Source organism: Phanerochaete carnosa (genome assembly GCF_000300595.1).
Source record: "Phanerochaete carnosa HHB-10118-sp unplaced genomic scaffold PHACAscaffold_13, whole genome shotgun sequence".
NCBI lineage: Eukaryota > Fungi > Basidiomycota > Agaricomycetes > Polyporales > Phanerochaetaceae > Phanerochaete > Phanerochaete carnosa.
The window spans coordinates 543,494-556,667 of NW_006767640.1; the positions used below are offsets into that span (position 1 = coordinate 543,494).

The 13,174-nt window shown below is 62.5% G+C and overlaps 2 protein-coding genes across 2 annotated transcripts; both read right to left on the minus strand.

Annotated features, from left to right (window-relative positions):
• Positions 1 to 1,006: 1,006 nt before the first annotated feature.
• PHACADRAFT_188701 (uncharacterized protein) lies at positions 1,007 to 3,129 on the minus strand (the record flags this gene model as incomplete). Its single annotated transcript, XM_007401634.1, has 2 exons — positions 1,764 to 3,129; positions 1,007 to 1,699 (listed from the first exon to the last, which is right to left on the minus strand). The coding sequence occupies exons 1-2, from the start codon at positions 2,913 to 2,915 to the stop codon at positions 1,007 to 1,009; spliced, it is 1,845 nt and encodes a 614-aa protein (XP_007401696.1). The 5' UTR covers positions 2,916 to 3,129.
• A 3,079-nt stretch (positions 3,130 to 6,208) lies between these two features.
• Positions 6,209 to 11,729, minus strand: PHACADRAFT_265191 (uncharacterized protein). The gene is made up of 11 exons (XM_007401635.1): positions 11,281 to 11,729; positions 9,549 to 11,228; positions 9,110 to 9,470; positions 8,934 to 9,005; positions 8,743 to 8,825; positions 8,498 to 8,648; positions 8,309 to 8,400; positions 7,891 to 8,110; positions 7,649 to 7,701; positions 7,297 to 7,576; positions 6,209 to 7,006 (listed from the first exon to the last, which is right to left on the minus strand). Exons 2-11 carry the CDS (start codon positions 10,519 to 10,521, stop codon positions 6,445 to 6,447), a joined length of 2,847 nt encoding a protein of 948 aa, XP_007401697.1. The 5' UTR covers positions 10,522 to 11,228; positions 11,281 to 11,729; the 3' UTR covers positions 6,209 to 6,444.
• Positions 11,730 to 13,174: the final 1,445 nt, after the last annotated feature.

Consider the following 13,174-nt stretch of genomic DNA (forward strand, 5'->3'; position numbering starts at 1 on the left):
AAAAAAAAAAAAAGGGACGCACTGTGCCAGCGCGCGTGAGCACATGCCAGCAGCCCTCCCGCGAAAGTATTGAGTGAAGGAGACGACGACGACGACACGCCGAGCGCGCGCACCGCCTGCACAGGAAGGCATCACGAACCCTTGGCAGGATCTATCACGCGAAGAGCTCAGCCCGCCGTGCCTTCTCATGCGTGCACATGCGGCGCATCCCCCTCCTTGGGGCCTTCTGCGAGCACTCTGTACAGTTTTGCCACACCACGCGCCGCAGCAGCAGCAGCAGCAGCATCCCCCCACCTTCGATTTCTCAGGCGCGAACTGCTCCCGCAACGCAACGCGGGCTCTTTGCCAGGGCATCGGAACCTATCGCAACGCACGCACGCACGCACGCACGGCAGTCCGCCAAAAAGGGTAAGAGTCAGGCAGGTGGTATATATCTATCAATGGCATCATTACAGTAAGGGAGGAACCGGCGGATTACAGTAATTTACAACTCCTCCGCGCCGCGCGAAAACGGCGGGCAGGACGGGCCCACGCGCCGGTGTGCGTCAGGCGAGGTATACATCAAAACACACAGAAATAGAGAGAAAAAAAGTCACGACAGAGAAAGGAAAAGATAGCAGCGACGGGACAGCGAGCAGGACGACAACGAGGCAGGAAAAAAGAAAAAGTGTGACTGCGACCGAGAGAAGGAGCACCAGAGTCCGTTGAGAGCGAGGTTATTACACGAGGCGAGACGAAAGAAAAAGAGAGGGGCGGGGGGGGAAGAGAGACAGCGAGGGCGAGAGGGCAAGGTCGCCGCGCACGCGGCGGCGCGGTACTAGGTGTGGCTTGTAGGGTACTTTGGGCGGGCGGGAATTAACGCATGTCATTGTCCGTTTGGGGGTCTAGTGTCCAACTGAGAGAGAGCGATGGCGATGGCGACGATGACGAGAGGTCCGTTTCGAGGAGGGCGTGCAGCACGCCGAGGAGGTGTGGAGGGGGGTGCGGGGAGTTCAACACACGCGCACTAGTGCGGCGTCGTGTATCCCGACCCCGGCTGGGGCGAGACCGAGTGCCCGTGATCGGGGAACGCGTACTGCTGCTGGTGCTGCTGCTGATGGTGCTGCTGATGATGCTGCTGCTGCTGCTGGTGCTGTTGATGGTGCTGCTGCTGGTGCCCCTGCGCCGCGCCGCCGTTGCCGCCCTCAGACGACACGCGGCTGTAGCTGCCCTGGTACATCGCGCTCTGGCTCCCAAACGGGCTCCCGCCGCCCATGCTCGCGGGCGCGCTCAGCGGCACGCCGAGGTAGCTCTGCTGTCCGCCGCCGCCGCCGCCCGTGCCCGTCCCGCCGACGTGCGCCGACGGGTGCAGCGCGCCGCCCGCGCCATACGGCAGCCGCGTGTAGCTCGCGTCGAGCGCGTACGGATGGTGGTGGTGGTGGTGGTGCTGCGCGCCGCCCGACGACGCGCCCAGCGCGCCCGCCGAGGCGTGGCTGCTGCTCATGCTCCGCGTCATGCCGACCATGTGCCGCGTGCTGCTCCCGAGCGCGTACTCGGGCAGCGACTGCAGCGACATCGGGTGGTAGAGCGTCAGCCCGTCGGCGGGCATCGACGCGCGGCGCCCGCCGTCGAGCAGGCTCGGCCGCGCCGGCGTCGCGTACGGGAGGTTCGTCTGCGGCCCTGCGGCCACGCGTGCGGGCGCGAGGATGCGGCGGCGTGCCTGGAAAAAGAACAGACGACGTCAATATCAGGGATCACAGATAGGGAAAACGGGAGAGACGCACGTTGATCATCCAGTTGGACACCTGGGACATGCTGAGGCCTGTGGCGTTGCACAACGCCTTCTTCTCCTCCTCGCTCGGATACGGGTGGTCCGAGTGGCGGTGGAGCCAGTCCTTGAGGTAGTCCGTGACAGGCTTGGGCAGCTTGCCCCGCTTGCGCGGCGGCCGCTCGACGAGGCTCGGCGGCGGGGCCTGCTGCTGGTGCTGCTGCTGGGGCGAGCGCGTCGGCGAGCCGTTGACGTTGATCGCGGGCGCGCCCGCACTCACGAGCCCGCTGGGGGCGTTCACAGACGACATGGAGGCGTAGTCGGAAGAGCCGAACGCGGCCCAGTCACCTTCGGTCTTGACGAGCGGCCTCGGACGGTCGGTGGGGGCGGAAGCGTGGTGATGCTGGCCGGCGATGCGTGTGACGCCGCCGTAGAGAGCCTGTGCGCTGCCCTGGCGGTCGTCGCTGTACTTGAGGCTCGGAGACCCGGCGGCTGTGTGGACCCGGTTCGGCGTGGAGGCGGGGCGGACGATGCCTGGCGCCCAACTTTCGTCAGAAACGGAAGTCGCGCCCGAGAGCGGTGAGTTGCCGGAAAATGAGCCCGAAAAGGCACTGCTCGGGACCGAATAGTCCCCTGGATAGAGCGGGATCTGGGTGTCGGCGGTGAGACGGGGCCGACGGGTGTCCTCGTGGGCGTGATCGGCGTCCGACGGCGACGGGAACTGGTACGACGAGAGGCCCGAGTGGGACTGGGAGCTGCGGTGGAGAGACGAGGTCGGGGTGGGCAGCCGGAGGCGATTTGATCCCGTCGAGTCGTGGAGCGTCGAGGGCAGGGAAGCACGACGGAACTCGTGGCGGTCCTGGAAGGCAGACGCGATGCTGGGAAGCTGGACCCGGGGGCTGTTGCCGCTGAGCTCGCTGCGGGCGTCGTCGTCGACGGTGGCGAGGGTGGTGGTGGTGGCGGTGGGCTGTGGTGACCAGGAGTGGGGCTCTGCGGCGAGCTCGGAGCGCGTCTTCTTGGGGACGGGGGAGGCGGAGGGGGAGTAGTCAAACGAACGCTTTTCGGGGCGGGAGTGGAGACTGCAGTCGGACGCGGCGGAACTGGACATGCGCCGCTCGTGGCTGTAATCCGTCTCCGCGTCGGACGAGTGCGGGGTGTGCCTGTACATGGCTGTCAGCGACGAGGAGGGGGAGGAGGAGAGGTGGCAGGAGACTGACAAGAGGGCTGGCGAGGGGAGTCCGAGACCGTGCACGTCAAACGAGAGCGAGTCGATCCCCGCCGGCTTCGAGTCTGGGGTGCTGGCGCGGAAACAAGGTTAGAATATGTCCTTTTCCGGGCAGCGAAGAGAAAAAGAATCCGAAGCTGGGGAGGGACTCCTGCACGCGAGCCGTCACCCGCGGTTTTATTCGTCTGCGGGCAACCGCACGCGAAATCGGGGGTGACAGCTGACAGGGATGGTGGCGTGCCTAGGCAAATGGTGATGGGAAGCGCGAGCGGAGAGCGGGACTCACAGAGCGTAATGAAGCGGCGCAACGCTGATGTATCTGCTCAAGGGCCCGTCCGTCGCGGAGAGCGTGTCGATCATGAAGGGGAGCTCGTCGGGAAGGAGGGCGGACGCGATGTGGAGAAGCAAAGGGCTGGGCAGGGCGGTCAGAGCGATGGCGAGGCAAGGAAGGCAGGAAAAGGAAGGCAGGGACGTGAGCGAAGACGGAATGCGCACCGCGGCGCAGATAAAGCTGTCCTAGCAGGATGGCCCGGTTAGTGTTCGATCTTGGGTATGCTCTTATAGGGCCCCATTAAACTCCATCCCCGGAGGCGAGCGAGTGCGGTGGGAACGAATCAACGAGGCCCATTCTCTGGCTGGCAATCAACCAAGGGATCTGGCAGGGGGGGAATCCCAGTCCCAGATCACCCGCATCATGTCCCTTGTTGGCTCTCCAGTCCAGACCGCGCGCACCTTCCCACTGGGCGACTTCTCAACGTTTGTAATTCCCGAACCTTGCAATCCACACACATCCCAGGGCTCCGTGCCCCGAGCACGGGCCCCAGCGCGGCCAGTCTCCCGAGAACGGCAGGCGCACCGTCCGCGCCCGTGGGCATCACCGTTTTGGTGCGAGTGACGAGCGAGGGGCTGTGCGCGTGCAAACCGTCCGTCGTTGGGACCTGCAGCGCATCGTCGAGTCGAACAAGGCGTCGGGCGCCACTGGTGTTGCCCCTGCCGCAATTAATCACAAGATTTATCACCCAGATCTGGACCCTCCCCTCCTCGGATCTATTTGCTTTGCTCCTTCGCGTATTTCCGGGCGGGCGATAAGTCCCCGTCGGACAACTCAGCTTGCATCTCCGACGGCACGTACCACCCCGATATGGCGTTTCTCGGACGCATTTCTTTTTTTCCCTCTTCTTCGCGCCGGTCGCTCGCTGTCGATGTGGCAGCAAAGACGTTTGTTGGGGGGGGGGGGGGGGGGGGGGGGCCACCGCCTCCCCCTTGCTGCTGATTGTCAAACCCACGCCGGCGGCAGCTCGCGTTGACACTGGCAATCCTCCGTCTTCTGTCGTCAGGCAACACAACCACGTCGCCTTCCGCATTCGGCGCCCCCGACGCCGCGGGCGCCGTGCGGGACGGACGCAGCACGGTAGCAACATGGGAAGCCAGCGGCGGAGGAGGGTCGCATTGTGTGCGCAGCTGTACCCTCGCCCGGCGGTGCTCCGTGCGCCGCCGCTCGTATCGCGCGACCTACTCGAGTCTGCGTCTGCGTCTGCGGGCCCGGGCCCGCCGCGCGTTCCAGAAAGCCCGCGGCCTGTTTTGAGCCCTGTGGTCCCTTGCGCAAACAAAGACGCTACCGTCGTCGTCCGCACGCCTGGAAACATACACGGTTTCTGCTTACGCGACGAGTGCTTTGACTGTCGCCGAGCTGAGGGGCTGCGTGTCTGTGGCCTTTGTTTTCCCTGCGGTCGCCCCAGGCACCCAGAAGCACGCGTGCCCACGCGGTCACTGCTCCCGCGATGTTACTGGGTGTGGTCTCCGCGGTGGACAAGCCGGTTCGGGCGGCGCCAGCACGACGTCCGCACAATCCACCTTCTCTGCACATCCGCCGGACCGGCGGCAGGAGAGAGTGAGATCCTCATCCGTGCATCTCCATCACTCGAACGACAGCAGACGAGCCTCGCAGAACCGTCTCTGTCTCGCTCAATCGGGGCGCACCCAAGCCAGCGGCCCCCTCCTCGTGTCTGTTCCTCCGCAGAGCGGTGCTGCTCGCGATGTGCAGGGCTCGTACTCACCTGTCGCTCTCCGTCGCGACGGCACGCGTCTGCCTCGCAACGACGAGACCCTGCACTCGTCGTCATCGCCGTCTGCTCTCCACCGCCACTCATAGCGACTCATAATACGCCATGTACAGCCCCCTCTTCATTATGCAAAGCTACCTTCTTCCCTCGTACGGCATCGAGCTGCTTCTGCATCGCGCGTGCCTGTTCTGACGTGCCTGCTCTGTGCAACTCCCTGCCCCGCCGTCTGGCAGCACCGAACAGACGAGAAGAAGATTTGACTGATTTTCGGCTGCCTCCCTCCCCCTGCTCGGTTCCCTCCTCCTCCAACAGAAACATCTGCGAGCTCACCTCTCCGCTGCTAGCAGTGGGAACAGAAACGGCACCATGTTCATCCCTCTGGCACAACAGGCTTCCCAGCCTTTCCTAGTTTTCCCAGCGAAAAAAAGAGCAAGCAGCCAAGGGACGTCTGCTTTTGCGTGTGCCGTCATCGTGCATCATTGCACTGTAACGCTGGGCCCGAGATCCCCAGCGAGTTCTCGCCCTAGAAGGCAGTCTTACTCCGTCCGCGCGTGACTGGCCCGCGAGACGCAATCTTTTGGAGCTCAGACAGGCAGACACCAACGCAGCGACGCGCCCGACTCTAGAATTACGCCAAAAAAAAAAAAAAAAAAAAAAAAAAACGCTTGTGAACGCCAAAAAAGAAAAACTCGCTTGCGGCGGTCAGACCGGATCGCTTAGCTAAGCAAGCCGCCCGAGCGGAGGATCCGCGCTCGTTCGGATGCCACGCCCGCCCCTCTTTTAATTGCCTCTTCTGCCCGCGATCGGACCACTGGCTGCGATGGCGGTGCACAGCCCCCGCGGTGCTCATGTGAGATGGTCGGTTGGAGGTAGATAGAGCACCGTCCGCGTAAACCGCCTGGGGGAACAGATCGACCAAGGGAGGGGATGTTGCAGAGGGCACCGCCAGGGACCATCGCGTCCGGGGCTCTGTTCTGCCAGTACTGTTCAGAAAAGGGGATCCGAGACAGCGCACAGGCGGGGAAGGGAAGCGGGGGCGCGGATCGTCGCAGACGGCAAAGGCACAACGCAGACGCAGGAAGGGCGGGCGCATGCCGGGAACGCCGCCGCCGCCGCCGCCGCCGCCGCCCGCAAAGACTGGAAAACGTTCCAAGATGCTGCATTGCGCGTTCCAAGAATCGAAAACACAGAAAAAGACGAGACGATGTACTAGCAAAGAAGACGAGAAGGTCACACAGACGTTCAACGTCGCAACAGCCCAGGGGGGCCGTTCCCCACAACGCGCGACAGAACCTTTTCGCGTCGTCGACGCGACGGCGTGCCTGGCCTGCCACGTTCGCGCCCCGCGCGCATCTCGACTTCTCGTCCTTCCATGGCCCATTCCAACCTCCCCCATGCCGCGCCCCGCGTCACGCGCTCCGCCGCCGCCCGTCCAACACGCTCCGGAGGAGGCACTCGGCCTTGTCGCGCTCCTTGTCCGTGACCTCGACGCCGTCGAGCACGCGCACGGCCGGGCACGCGCGCATCACGAGCCCGCGGTACGCCAGCCGCGCCGCGTACGCCGCGTCGGGCAGGTCCCGCCGGAACTTGGCGTCGAGCTCCTTCCACCCGCCCACCCGCTCCTTGCCCTCCCTCTCCCTCTCCCTCTCCCGCTCGCGATCGCGACTCGGGCTGGTCGCAGGCATCGGCGACGAGCTCCGCCTCCGCTTGCCCGGTGAGTACGGCAGCGCGTTCCCCAGGCTCGGCATCACGCTCACCGACGTGTCCGCCGCCGCCGCCGCCACCACCACCACGGCGCCCCGCGCGCGCGGTGCGTCGCCCTGTGCCCGCCGCGCTGCCGGTGCGCCCGCGCCTGCGCCTGCGAAGGACGAAGCGGGCCCAGGATCACGGTCGCCGTCCGAGGGCTGGAGCGCGCCGGGGATGTCGCGCACGAGGAGCGGCAGGTAGTAGCCGAGCGTGCACGGGTTCATCCTGCGCCGGCGTTTCTGCATCAGCATTCGTCCGTGACGTTTAAGCATGGAAGCGAGTAGTCGAGAGAGGAGGGCGAGAGAAAGGGAAGGAGCGGCGCAGTGACAAGGGAGGGCCGCGATGGAGAACAAGGGCCCGGGGCGGCGCAGATAGAGTTCGGCCGTACGGACAGGCACCTGCTCCCCGCGACACCACAGCGAAGCCCTCGTCCTGCGACCCCCTCACGGGAAGCAACGCGCCCCCTGCTCTCGGGACAACTCGACAAAAAGGAAGAGGACAGGCACGGTGCGTACCTGAAATCGAGCATCTCGACGTCGAGCATGCCGCGGAGGACGCGCACGAGCTGCTTCGTATGTTGCACACGCGAGCCGATGAGCGTGAGCCGGCGGAGGCGGACGAGGCCCTCGAGCGGCCGCACGTCCTCGAGGAAGTTGTAGTTCAGGTTCAGGTTCCGCACGTTCGGCGCCAGCCGCGCGAGGTCCGCGGGCAGGCGCGTGAGCCGGCACGCCGCGAGCTCGAGGTAGACGAGGTTGTAGCACGGCTGCGAGATCCAGCTGGCCTTGAGCGGGTTGCCTGGCGGGGACGGGCGTGGTCAGCAATGAGGGTGTGTGTCGCGGCGGCCGAGGATGATGCGCGTGCACACACCGGAGAGATAGAGACGCCTCGCGTCGCGGACGTCGTACAACAGCGACAATGGACTAGACGAAGAGGGAGAGAGACGTCAGCGTTACGCTCGCGAATGGCATCATGGTCGCCGCTGCTGGGGGTACGCGCAGTTTGGGTGGCCCTCAGCATCGATATGCAAGCCAGGCACGATGCTGTGCGCACCGCTTGAACAAGGCAGCAGACGATCACCGGGGATAGAGCAGTGCAAGGGGGAAACTCACAGTCCGTTCCGCCCGCCCTGGTTCCGCAGGCTGAGGTTTTCCAGTTTGGTGAGCCGGTGTGCCTTGTGTATCGGACCTAGCGCATTGCTGTCCGCGTAGAGTGTGCGAAGGTTCGCGAACGGCGCTGCGTTCAGCTCGTGCAGCCGATTGCCGCTCGCCCGGAGGATTCTCAGTCGGGGCATCGCGCCCTCCGCGACGAGCTCGGTGAGGACGTTGTTGTCTGCAAATGCAAATGACCCCGCACAGAGCCTCGCATCAGCACACCGTCTCTCTTTTCTCGCGCGGAGCTCGTCCAACAGATGGACGGGACGTCACCCGCCAAAACGGGGCTCCTCAATTAAGGCGGAGGCGCCGGGGCGTGGCATCCGCACAGATCCTTGTGATCAGAAGCTGTGACGCAGGCACGGGAACGACTTACCCAAGTTGAGCGCTATCAGAGCGGGCATGGACGACAGTCCCACGAGCCCGCTAAGCCTGTTCTGGCTCAGGTTCAGCATCTCCAGGCGAGTCCTGTCAGCCCCAATCGCCAATTGGCACCGCAAAGGGCATTCCTCCCATGAGCACACAGAAAAGAGAATCCCTACGACAGAAACACACAGGCACGCACCACCGGAAGCTCGTCAGGTCGAGCGTGCCCTGGAGCGCGTTCCCCTGAAGGCTAAGCTTTACGAGCCCGTCCATCTTCTGCAGGCCATCGAGGCTGTGGACCGTGTTGCCATCTGCACGCAGCTCGCGTAGGTGCCGGAGGCATTCCAGTTCTAGCCATATTGTGCCGTAACCCAGGCGACTGTCAGTGCCACAAGACTCCCAGTATCACCGCGAAGAGTGAGAAGAGCAAACACATGAACTTACGGCGGAGCGAGTCCACGTTGTTGCGACTGATGTCGAGGCTCTCCAGGTTGCACAGATGGCTGAATGACGTGACCGCGGTCAGGCTGCGTGCCAGGGCAGGTGGAGTGGAGATGTAAAGTAGAATACAAAGAAGCATGGTTGAATTGGTCAGCGCACTTTCTAATCAGGCCAAATGAAAAATGGCGACATACCAGTTCGAGGCGACTGACAGCGTCCGCACGGTGCCCGGCACGCCACTCAACCACGAGATTTGGTTGTTGTTTCTGCAAAGAAAAAACAATTAGCGGCCTGTCAGAGCTTGCCGGCGGGTGGCGGCGATTGCCCGGGGCAGGGGCGACGTAGGTGGCAAAGCAGCAATTAGACTCACAGCGAGAGCGAGTCGAGCCTGGGCAGGAACTCCTTGAGGCGCGCCACGCTGTCGAGGCCGCGGCCGTTCAGGTCGATGCTCGTCAGCTGCTCCCAGTACGGCTCGAACGGCTGCACGTCCGTGATGACCGTCACGAGCCGGTCGTGCGCGACGCCGAACGAGCACTCGGTCAGGAACGTCCCGTTCCGCCGTGCCCGCGCAGAGTTCGTGCCAGACCCTGGCGTGCTCCGCCGCGCGATCTCCCGGTTGGTAGACCGCCCACCCCCGCTCGGTCGCCGGGCCCCGAGCGGCTGCAGCTCGTCCACGATGCGGCTCGCGGAACTCGCCGCCTGTGCCTTTGACGGGCTGTCGTGATCGTACGCTGGAGAGAGGACACGAACGAGCGGGGACGCAATGAATCAGAAACGGACGAACTGGGGTCCCCGAATCGGCGACTCACATGTCTCCTCGAGGCCTTCTAGCATCTCCGCGATGCGCTTCGACCGCGTGGACGGCACAAGCGCAGTGCTGGTGCTGGGGGCCCCGCTGTCAGGCTCTGCGAACTCTGCAAACTCCGCGTCAAAGGCGCTGTCGTCGAGGATGCTGCCATCGGGCGTCGGTGTAGGTTGGTTGCGCCCGAGGCCCGCGATGGGACCCTCTCGCCTCCCGTCAGAAAAGCTCACAGACCGGCGGTGGCTTATTCGCGGCGCAGGGGTCTCGAGGCGGCCCCGGCCGGGGTTTCTCATCGCCGAGACTGGAGTCGCGCTCGTGCTCTTCAGCGCAGATCGCAGCGGCGTGGGAGCCGGGTTGATGCTGCTGCTGCTGCTGCTGCTGCTGCTGCCCTGCACGTTGGTGGCATGCGCAGCGGACTGCGGGGTCGCGGCGGCCCTCTCCGCGGTGTGTGTCGCGAGCTGGTGCGGCGGCGTGTCTTCCAGCGCCGGCTCCTGCTGCAGATCCTGCACGGCCGTGTGCGGCGCGTCGAACGAGTCTGCGAGATTGGCTGACGGAAACTGTCCAGATGTCTCTGTCGACGCGACGCCGTCCGACGAGTCTTGTGAGTTTGGCGCTTCGACAGCTTGCACTGCAAGGGGCTCGGCAGACGCGTCGAAGGAAAATGACATGAGTTCCGCTTCTTCTGCGTCTTCGGGCTCAGAGTCACGTGCCTGCTCAACGCGGCTGGCATCAAGCGACATGTCAACTTCCTCTTGTTCTTCATGCCCCTGCGCTTCCGGCAGCGGGGGCGAGTCGTCACGTATACTTTCGAAGTCGCGAAAGGGATCCAAACTCTCATTAGACCCGTCTCTCCTCAATAACCCAGTCGGTGGCGGGCCCTGCGCCGTCGCCTTCACCCACTTCATGATCTGCCGGTCGAAAACCATCTTCCCGACGCGATCAGGCAGCGGTGGGAGATCGTCGGGCGAAATGTGCGTCATGTGCCGTGGACCCTGATGCTTCACAAAAGATAAGGCGCTGCCCGAGGTAATCGTCCCACCAGAGGTCGTACTCGAGGACACAAACCGTGTGAGGTCCTCTTTACGCCCCGAGTGGAGCGTACCGACTGGATAGTTTGGCCCAGTTACGGCCGCCAGTGGGGAAAGTAAGGTCTGCCTATTTCCTGCAGGAGGATCGGGGCCGACAGCGAGGGTCGAGGCAGGGTTTGGCGAGCTGGCAGGGTGCTCCACGATTTGGGGTAACACTCTATCGCCATTCAACGAGACCTGCGCAAGGTCCTCTGACAACTGCCGGTCGATTTCGTCTCGTGGAGCCGGATGCGCAGTCGACTGGCTCGAAGCCATCGTTGCCAACAGAGAGGGAAGTGGTCGGCCCATGGCTTCGGACTCATTTCCGACCTCGGAGATGATCTCAGTGTCGCCTTCCGCGATAGGTTCCTGTTCTGGCCTGTACTGTGCTGCGGTCTGCGCGAACGATGTCTCATTTCGCACCATAGACCCTTCAGAGTCAACCGAATACAGCCTTCTGTGGCTCTTTACGTCGCTCCTAATCTGATTCATAAGATTTGAAGCCTGTTCTCGTATCGCAAGGGACGAGTAGCCTGCGTGTTGGCTTGATGTAGCTGTCCAGGGAGGGAACTCTTCGCTTGGAACGTGGGAGTTGAACATGACAGGGAAAGGCGAATCATCTGCGTAAATGTATAAGCGAATAGCGTGTGCGCAGGGTTAAACTACACGAACGATCTGCATTGTGCTGCGCTATGCCCGACGGGCTCTTCTGGCCACTGGCATGCGTCGCGGTTATACCCTGGGTAGAGATCGTCGAGAAATCCCGCGCCTGCCTGATCTTCTCCATGAGACAATTTGACTCTGCGACGTAATCTCTCCAGTTTGGAGGGCGAAAAATAAGCGCCGCACCGTCGCCCTGTGGCGAAAAGTCGCTCGCAGGACTGAGCTTGAGCCGTTTTGCGCTCCGAAGACGAGACGAACTGTGTTCGTGATGAGAAGAGCCTGCAGGGGTGCTATCCTTGGATGCCGAGATGCCGCTTCCGCCAGAGGTGGTCATGTTAACTGCTATCGAGTCCACCATGGCAGAAAGGTGTTCGCGCGTGAAAGTGTCATACTGGAACTGAAATAGGCGCAAACGCGGGTCGGTGAGCGGCGTATGCAGCCTGCTGCTGGCACTTGGCACGGGGGTTTGGGGGAATAGGGATGTACTCTGCGCATTAGGTAGTCGATTCGGGGTAAGGGACATGCCTGATTTTGGTGCGGCGAATGTGAACAGGTACTTTGTCCCCCCTTCAGTCTCGCTATGCTCTGAGGATTGCTGAGTATGTAGATTATCGTGTGAGGAGCCTGTGGCCTCGTCTAGTTCTGCGCTGGAGTCAGTTTCTCCGGGGATGTACATCTGCGAGAGACGTGATGGTACTGCGGGTGCCGAAGTACGAACGGGGAGTGGTGGGGGCGGGCCTGCTGAGGGCGGTGATGGGGGCTCAAACATCTTCTCCAGAGCAAGGGGGCTGAACAAGTCGTTGGACATGATCTTCTTCGCGCGTCCCGGAGTTTGGGGAAGTATGGGTACATCCTCCTCATCGGAGTGAACAACGACGGTGCCAGCACTAGAAGACGAGCGTGAACGGCAGCCGTTGTTCGCATCCTCATTGACAATCATAGACATGAGTGGTTCGGTGAAGGAAATGTCGGAAGTAGTGTGCGCGTCGCGCGACGCAGTGGTTGGAAGCAGCTGGTCGGATTGTTCGTCGTCTTCGTCGATCCATTCCTCCCCGAGCTCGTGAGTCTGCCAGGATGGTTTGGGGGTCATGTCTGCGTCGTGTCGGGGTATCTCGTTGTCGTCGTGGGGGATAGAAAGCGCGAGGGTGAGCTCGCCGCGGTGGCCGCCGGGAAGGCCACGCTCGCCGTCGCGTGTTGGACATGAACGCTCACGTGATATTTCTTTTGAGGCTGTGTTTACCTTCTGTGGGTCCCTGTAGGCGCTCCAACCGCATGAAGGTGATGCGCATCAAAGTGGGCCAGAAAACGCTGCATTATTTACTGCATCTTTTTTCTCCTCGCAAATACAAAAATAACTGGCAACACTTGTCAGCCCGCCGCTGAGTTTCGTCGGAGGCAGACCGACTCTATCTGGCGACAGCCTGGGAGTAGTGTTGCCGCGGATTCGGATTCTATCCGGATAGAATCCGATCCGGCCTGATGGGTCGCCAATCCGTTCAATCCGGATGGGCGCGGATTCAAGCCGGATAACTCGTTGCAACCCACTCGGAGAATGCCGACTCAGGCGCCATCCATCAATTCTAGGTCGACGCGGTCACGCAAGACTGCACGAGAACGCATCGCGTCCATGGTAAGTGTTTCTCGTGTTTTGATTCATTGCCTGTAGCTGTGTTTGCCCCCTTTCACCTCCGTTATTTCCTGAGGTTGTTGCTAGAGTAACACGACAGATCAATATATTTATTTGAAAAAATCACACAAGACCTGATTACTGTACGAGCTACTGCCCAGGGACCAGGGCAGCCGGTATGTTTCTTTCAACTTGAAACAACAAGCGACTCAAGCCACACTTCACAGGTCAATAATCTGGCTCCCGAGTGTGAAGTACACAGTGCACTCTGCGCGT

Bases quoted from the DNA above. Each gene is read 5' to 3' on its own strand.
- PHACADRAFT_265191 (XM_007401635.1), bottom strand. From the start codon at position 10,521: ATGACGCACATTTCGCCCGACGATCTCCCACCGCTGCCTGATCGCGTC. The intron at 8,401-8,497 runs GTGCGTGCCTGT...TGGGGCTGACAG, and splicing joins GACCTGACGAGCTTCCGGTG to GACTCGCCTGGAGATGCTGA. The intron at 7,702-7,890 runs GTGAGTTTCCCC...CTCTTCGTCTAG, and splicing joins CAGGGCGGGCGGAACGGACT to TCCATTGTCGCTGTTGTACG.